Genomic DNA, 8,801 nt, shown 5'->3' with positions numbered 1-8,801 from the left:
AAATAGCGCGTTCGTTGTGATCGGCCCCTATGAGCAACACATATTTGTTAACTCGTAGGACAGTAACATGTGCAAACCAGCCTGATCTTATGAGAAAACGTAAGTATTTTACGTTTTGCCAGTTTAGTGGCTAATTCGTACGAATTCATACGAGTTCATGCGTACGAAATGGTACGATTTTAAAAAGGAGGTGTGGCACCTAACCCCACCCCTAACCCCAACTGTCATTGGGGGATGAGCAAATCGTACTAAATTGTACGAATTAGATCGTACGAATTCATACGAATTAGCCACTAAATGAAAAAGTTACGAATTGCCGTGAGATTGTGTTGGTGCAAACATACGTGCTTACAGATGTATTTTGCCAAAGAAACAAAATGAAAGAAGGATATTCTGGCCACAGTTTGACACAGGAGTTGACGAACCAGCGCTGATGCTGGTCGTCTGTGCTGCCTAGAGCCGGTTTTCTAAACTCAACTAGGCATATTGATGATTTAGTGCAGACTACAACCAACAAACCAGCCTTTTTCCATTTGGAAAAGAACAGTTATTATTAGTTCTTATATACATTTTTAAATAGCCTACATAGCCTAATCTACAAATCAAACAAAGCCAAATATTTTATGATAACTTCGCACCAAACTGATGCTTTCATTTCACAGCTTATAAAACATGTATGCAAATTAATGCAGTATCACATGTAAATAACAAAATTGTAATATGCTTAGCCTATACTTTACAAAAAGTATAGGTTCAAAGCCTTATGGTTCATTATCTTTCACTATACGCAGCGCGCGCGTACACACATGAACCACAAGTAAGACAGAGGAAATATGCTAATAAGTCATAATCATAATTAAGATATAATCTTTAAACTAATGACTTCTATTAAAAATGTTGACAGGTTTTGTAATATTATAACAGCGGAGCATTAATTGAATGCATTTTTTCCGTTAATTGACGGAAGAAAAAAAAAAACACGATTGGACAAACAGCCTTAAAAAGGATTCAGTCAATGTTTTCGTTTTGTAATCTTAATTTGTCTTTTAAGTGAAAAAGATCTAGAGCAGGATTTATTTTATTCTTTTTGTTAGTTTATTCGGTTTTTCTATGCTGCTAAAAAAAAACACTGCAGGTGCTTGAAGATGCTCGTTCTGTATGCTGTTCGCATGTTAAAATAACCTAAATCAGTATTTTATAATGCAATATTTAATGTGTCAGATAAAATAGGCACGTAAATTTTTTTTATTATTTTTTTTATATTTATCTGTTAACGGTTAATATTCGCTTAACGAGCGGTTGTTCGTTGGCAAAATGAATCGAAATCAGCATTCCTAGTTTGGCATAAATTGTATCTTAACTATTTAATCTATTATTTGACGGTCAGTTAGCCTATCTACAAAAGAAACAAGAAGTGCTTCAACACAAGGTGCTGCATCGCCAAAACACCAAGATTATGCACCAATTATGGCAATATGTAAATTGTTGTTCTCTTATTAAACATTTATTTCTGAAATGTTACTAAAGTGGTTTATAGTTAATTGAAATGTTCAGTTCTTGATATAACATATGGATGTTATGTAATGTAAGTCAGTACTTGTAATGCAGCATCATAATGAACAAATATGCGCTAGTCATTAGCTTATATTAATAAGGAGTTCAAAAATTGTCACGTCCGTAACGCAAAATTGTGGTTGTTTAGAGCTAAGACCTGAGATGAGTTGGCGATCATAATTAGCATGGACATATTTTGGCTTTGTATACAAAGTTTCATTTTATTTTTGATAATATTTATTCCACAATATAAACTTTTTCATTAAATCGTTACGGACGTGACACGTGACCGAAGCTGCATGATGTCTTAAATATTTAGCTCATAAATTAAAAGGGCAGTAATGTTATGAAAAAGTAAGGGTAATTATTTATACTACAGACTCCAATCCTTCTGCAGAATTATTACTGTTATACAAAGCATGGAAAAGGTGAGTCTTTAACCCCTTTTTTGAAAGCACGAAATGTGGTTGGATGATAATGAAATTTACCATTGGCACAATCCTCATATTTCATGGATAAAAAAAAACAATTTCCTTAAAAATTCAACAAGAGCACATCATAACAATAAAATATAGACCTTAATGAACAAATTTAAATAGGTTTTGTTATTTTGGTCAAAAGTTTATTTTTTCATGATAAGATTGACATTTTCATGGAATTGCTCATATATTTCACATATACATGTAACAGGATTTATATGAACTCTTCTCTCCAACAAAGATGCAAATGCAAATGTCAACCTTGCCATGAAAAAAATTAGTTTTCACCAAAATACGAAACCCGTTTTTTTTTTAAAGCAAGTATTTTATAGAACTTTAAAAATGCTCAAAAATGTCTCTGTCGGCTTTTTCAAACAATTATATCTGATTTACCAAAGTCACAAGTGGCAATTTCACATCGGTCACATCCATAAAGACACTTTTTCCTCATAAATGCAAAAATATTACATAAAATAAAAATCAATCATTTTTGTTTTATAGAGAGCCAACTCTTATCATTTTGATGATTATTACTTCTTTTGGGTCGTGCAGTTTAATTCACTGAATTTCCACAAAGTATTTTAAACATGTTTATAGAACAATATTTTTCTAATCCCATAACTCTGTGGTCAGTTGTTCTGGAAAATATAAACAGTTTAATACAGTGTTAAACAAATATTTTCTATGTGAATTTATGTTTTGAGTTTTTACTGCAAATGTCACATCCATAACACTGGAATTGGTCATATATAAATATAAACCGTTATATTTATATTTATATAAAACGTATATAAAACGTATTTTCAGCTAAAATCTATATAAACAAGCTTAAAATTACTTTGTTTCATTTTGTTACTGGATAATAATTTTAGTCTTAGTTTTATGTTTTACTTCACACATACGTCACATGACTAAATGTAGGCCTAATAATGTTATTTTGAGTTTGTTCTGTTAGCAATTACAACATCTAATATAATTTTCTTTAATTAAATCAAAATTATTTGAGATTATCTAATCTTAAAATGACAGTGTTTTATTTAGTTCCTGGACAATAATGTTTCAGAATCAGTTGGTGTTGTATTTACAAGTTTATTTCTTGTATTTATGTAGATATTTGTGGTGAAAATACTGTTCCTTATTATTGAGAAGGGAAAGATTAAAGATTATAGCTTGTATCTGCCTGTCTGTCTATAACATATCTAGTTTAGATAGCTTGTCCAATATGGTGTTATGATTTTGAATGTAAACAAGTGTTCTGGAATGCGCTGTCATAGAAACAGAAGAACGCAGGATTAAAAGTAGAAGAGAGTTCAGAATCTCCTCATTGCGTCTTCTCATTGCAGTTGGTAATAGTAGTGTTCCCAGTGAATTCTGTTATTATGGCATTGAAAAGAAAGCGTTGTTCTCAAGACACTCAAGTGTATGATTTACATACTCGTACACCTCCGATATCCAGCGCCAATGTGGCTGAGAACCATTCACCCGTTAGTGTTGGTGAGGAGATTCAGATACAAGTGAGAAAGAAGAGGAGGTGGGAGAGTTTTGAAAAGCCGCTCTCCCTTTATGCTGAGGGTAAATCCAGTCACTGTTTGTCAATCTGACCATGCTTTGTGTTCACTAGATCTCTGTACATGTACATATAGGCCCAGACAGATTCTGTGGACATGTTTTGCTATTTCTGCTGAGAATTTTGTTTAAAAAGTCTGCAGATTTATGAGGAATGATTTTGAGAGTAAAGTAACTAAAAACAGAACACATACAACAAAAAAATAACTTTTAAACTTGTTTAAGGTTTGTAACACAAATCTAAGTAGAACCAATTGTTTGGTAAACAAAGTTTCTCATATTTTAACCACTAAAAGAGAAATCTTTACAACATTCTGTATTGTACATAAATCATTTAAATAATTGCAGATTATTAATAATATCACTGAAATATAGAAATGGTATAAATATCAATATTCAATGGACTCAATGATGGGCATAAAATGTGTATGATTCAGATTTGTTGAGGGCAAATTATGAGCATTTACTATTAGAAATCCAATTCATGACTGTTTCTGATCTCTAAGATGAAGTGTGTCTTTACCCTTTACATCAAAATACAAATCAATTTTATAAGCCATTATCATTATCATTAATGCATGTCTTACATCTCTAAATACAGATGACAACCAGTGGATGAATTTTCTCAGTGGCCAAAAGAGAAAACGAAGTTGTCACAGCTCTCATGTGAACGATTTCCATCCTCGTACACCTCCGATATCCATCACCAGCCTTCAGTCCACTGATGTTGCTGAGGAAAGTGAGAGAAAGAGGAGAAGGACTGACAGTCCTGAAAAGCTGCTCTCCTGTAAAGTCCAGAAGTCCAGCAGCAGCTCTAGTCAGGAGGACCAGACTTCTGTTCAGATCCACAAGAAGAGTTCTGAAGGTAAATCTAGTGGTCATTTGAGAATGTGTGGCCTTCTCTCATGATCCTCTTCAGTATGAAGTAGAGTACATTACATTAAGTTCTATAAATATAAATATATTTTTAAAAAGCACTCTAAAAGTTTCAATCACTGTTTGCTGTATTTTGAAGTGTCCACCATATCAGTATTGTGCAGGTTCATTTTCACGATGTATTGAATTATTGAATATAGGCATATGTCTATTCCACCTCAAACGTTACACACGTGTCTGTCAGTGCTTGACATTTCACATCAGCTGCAATTATTCATCTTTTAACAGGTGACATTCTGGACCAGTATGAGCTCGGCAAGGAGATTGGAGAGGGAGGATTTGGCAGCGTCTATGAAGGGAAGCGCTTGGAGGATGGCCTTGAGGTGAACAATCCCTTTAACATATATTATGTTCACTTTTTAATGCACTTGATGTGATTATAACAGAAGTGTTGTTTTGCTAAACAGGTGGCAGTAAAAATTGCCAGAAAGCCATCGAACATGGAATACATCAACATCGTAAGTAGACTTAAACATGTAAAGGCACTGACAACAGTATATTTGGGGAAGCAACACCGCCTAACTAATCTTTCTTCTAGGCTGGTCATCCTGAGCCCCTTCCTTTAGAGATCGGCCTGTTGATACTGGCTCATAGAGGCGGCAAGGTTCCAGAGATCATTGAGCTGCTGGACTGGCAGGACCAGCAGGATTGTTACATCATGATCCTGGAACGACCTTCACCATGTGTAGATCTGTTGGACTTCATAATGTCTCTCGGCTCCATCACTGAACGCCAGGCTCAAAAGATCATGGAGCAGGCAACAACGGCCGGTCTCATGTGCTGCAGACGTGGGGTATTCCACCGGGACATAAAGCTGGAGAACCTGCTGGTCAACACGGACACGCTTGAGGTCAAGCTAATTGACTTTGGCTGTGGGGCTCTTCTCCAGGAATCTGGCTATGACAGTTTCTGTGGTATGTATTAAACTTAACACCTGTAGTCTGGACTGTCAATTTGACCAATCATGTATTTTCATGTTACAGAGAAAACATGCTTTAGTGTTTCATGCTGAGACCAAATCTTGTTCCTTCAGGCACAAAGGAGTACTTTCCACCAGAGTACTACCTGGACGACGAATACCATGCAGAACCATCCACTGTATGGTCTTTAGGAGTTCTGTTATTCCTGCTGCTGTGTCAACGATTTCCTGAAGTCACGGACACGCAGAGGATCGATGATGGAAACTGGACTGAGCCTGGATTGTCAGAAGGTAAGATGTCATTCATCACATCATAGACGAGCAGTTGTAGTTTAAATCACACAAAATGATGGATTAAAACTAAGAGTTGGATATTGGATAATAGTGACAATGTTCTGATTCTAAAGGAGAGTAGAGTCAGATCTTATAGATGAATAAAATGACAGCAGATGTAAAGTTGAAGTTGATAATGTGTTTCTGTCACTTCTTCCCACCATCGTTCTGCACAGAATGCTGTGATTTGATTCAAGCTCTCCTGCAGGAAAACCCAAGCCAGCGGATTCCTCTGGAAGAAATCATTCTCCATCAATGGTTTAAGGTACTGAACTGTAGATCAGCTTCTAATGATTTGGAAAATAGATTCTCTTTTCATTTGAAAAAGGTTTTTTATTGTAAATTTTATGTTTTTTTCTTGTTTATTTTGATGAATCAATAACCTTGATTTGGTGTGTGTCTGTATGTTTCAGGTCAAGGAATAAGAAATAAGGAATGTAGTGCAAATGGATGGGAAAGATTATTTGCACTACTGAGCACCACAGTTCCTGACGCTAAAAAAGTACAGATTCAACAGTAGAGCTTAAAAAAAGGACACAGCAGCAACAAAGTATCCTAAAAAAAAAGGTCACAGCAACAACAGAGGATCCAGAAAAAAGATCAGGCCTCAAGAAAAAATCCTGGAAAAGACACAGAAGATCCTGAGAAGAGGGCACAGCCCCAACAAAAGAAAACATTTGTAAATAAAAACATGAATAAAATATACTTTGTCGCACCAGTCCTGTTTTCATCAAAAATACATCAAACCAGCAAAGATGCTGAAAAAGCAGACAGCAGTGAATGAAATACTTAAACACATCAGTTGAACACTTAAACACCAGGAAAGCTAAACACATACACACTCACACACACACTTATAAGTTTTGGGAAATTGTGAACAAATTTAGTAATACAGCACAATGTAGTAAAAAGTGGGTAGAGGACTGTGCAGACACTCTCACACACACACACACACATACACACACAGAGGCTTGAACATATCTCTTTAAGAAGATATATAAGTAATGATGTTTATACTGTACATACTGTATCTTTTATTCTTCTACAATAACCTCGGGGTCATTTTCCTCTCGGGGACCAAAAAAAAAGTTCCTGTAAAATCAAGATCTACTGGTCTGACATTTCCACATCTATAAGATTGAATAAAAACGTAAATTCAGACAGTATCAGTCAGAGGCCACTAGAGGACCGACACTAGCCATTCTGCTGGAAAAGCAAAGAAAATTGGTTCATTCCAGAACAAGTGTTGAAACCGCATAAGGCCTAAATGACCTTTAACCTTTGATCAGTTTTCCCTCAACACTCAGTTTTATTACTTGAATTTTTTAAAAAAATGAGGATTTTTTCCACACTGTTTTTAACCCTGGATTACCTAGTAAATTATAAGCAGTGTGAAAGAAAAAGCTAGATTTACCCAGCGCTGAGAATGACCCAGAGTTGACCTTTTCGAGATTTAAAATCCAAGACACAATTAACAGATGTAAGACTGTGTCGCGGGACCAATGGGATTCAACTAAATTAAAGTTGACAGAGTTTGTCGGTCATGCTGCTTACAATCTCAAAACATCAACAATCACACTCTTACAGTACGTTCACACCGAAAGCGGCGGCAGCGTCAAAGTAGCCGGAAGTCATTCATTTTCAATGAGAGCCGGCGGCGATAGGCGGCGATAAGCGGCGAGGAGCAGCGCGGCGCGTCTTCGCCGGCAAGAGCGTCGAGGAGAGTTGAAATGAAGTCAACTTTATGGTAATGAGCTATGACGCGGTTTGGCGGCAAGCAATCAAAATAAAGACGTCCATCGCTTGATAGCAGTTCAGAGAACACAGACCTGTGAACTTTGGTTCCGACCACAGTTGTTCCCAAGGGTTTGATTATTGCGGTCGCCGGATTTCCAATTATTTCCAATTTTTTTCCTACAGGAACATTCATTAAATAAGTTACTGATGTTCATTAATGTTATATAAATTTATCTTAAAAAAGCGGGAATCTCACGCAATGTGACAGTACAAAACAGTACTGCTGCTTCAGGATATTTCAGACATATGGACACATATTGGATAAATAGAGCAAAGCCACACCACACGCAACTTGATCTTCCATTGTTGTATGAATTTGAAAAGAAGTGCGAAACATTTTCTCGCTAGAAACATGTTTTATGCAGGAATGTAACTGATATGCTGCAACGGCTCCTTTAAATATGAGATCAATGTAGCGAGTTTTGACGCTCTCGCCGCAGAAGCTGAAGGCAGGGAGCGTTGTCGCCAGGGCGGCCAGAGCGACCTTGGACGCTCTCGCAGCTTTCGGTGTGAACGTACAGTTAAGTAACATCATTAACTGTGTCATACATATAGGCGTTATAACCTGATTAACTTAAGAACCTAAGAAAAGTTCCGTGTGTGTGTGTGTATATATGTGCGCGTGTGTGTGTGTGTACAATTCTGAACGATATCTCAATATCCCAAGCATTCAAACATCAGACAGCTTCTAGGCTTTTTTGAACACTTAACCCTCTACCGCATGGTGTTGCCATATGGCAACATGATATTTGTGTTCATTCCCCTGTCACTGTTTCTTTAAGACCAACATTGAATTGTTTTAGTTGGAAAGAGAAGACCTTAGTGTGGCCAATGATGTGCTTTGGTTAAGTTACATGACATGGGGCCCTATCATACACCCGGCGCAATGTGGCGCAAGGCGCGGCGCAGTAGTCTTTTAGTAGTTTCAGCTTGGCGCAAGAGTCGATTTAAGGCGTTGTGCTACGCTGTTTAAATAGCAAATGCATTAGCGCTTATATGTGTGCCCATAGGCTTTCTGGTCTAAAAAGGAAGGCGTTCTGAGGCGCACGGCTCAATAGGCAAATATCTTTACATATGAAAAAATTAAATATTAAGGATATATAGGATATAATAAGAATAGATATAGGATATAAATATAAAAGATTAAAATATTACAAAACATATTATTTTCTAGCCTACATAAATAAAAAAATCACTGCTTTTATGTCTTCTTCATC

The 8,801-nt window shown here is 36.3% G+C and overlaps 1 protein-coding gene across 1 annotated transcript; it reads left to right on the top strand.

Annotated features, from left to right (window-relative positions):
- The first annotated feature begins 455 nt into the window (after nt 1-455).
- LOC108180115 (serine/threonine-protein kinase pim-2-like) lies at nt 456-8,475 on the top strand. The gene is made up of 9 exons (XM_021468329.3): nt 456-3,605; nt 4,201-4,464; nt 4,764-4,858; nt 4,943-4,993; nt 5,074-5,449; nt 5,569-5,745; nt 5,964-6,052; nt 6,201-7,373; nt 8,106-8,475. Exons 1-8 carry the CDS (start codon nt 3,413-3,415, stop codon nt 6,210-6,212), a joined length of 1,257 nt encoding a protein of 418 aa, XP_021324004.2. The 5' UTR covers nt 456-3,412; the 3' UTR covers nt 6,213-7,373; nt 8,106-8,475.
- The last annotated feature ends 326 nt before the right edge of the window (nt 8,476-8,801 follow it).

This window comes from Danio rerio, chromosome 19, assembly GCF_049306965.1.
Source record: "Danio rerio strain Tuebingen ecotype United States chromosome 19, GRCz12tu, whole genome shotgun sequence".
NCBI classification, from domain to species: Eukaryota; Metazoa; Chordata; class Actinopteri; order Cypriniformes; family Danionidae; genus Danio; species Danio rerio.
This window is presented reverse-complemented; position numbering and strand designations above follow the sequence as displayed.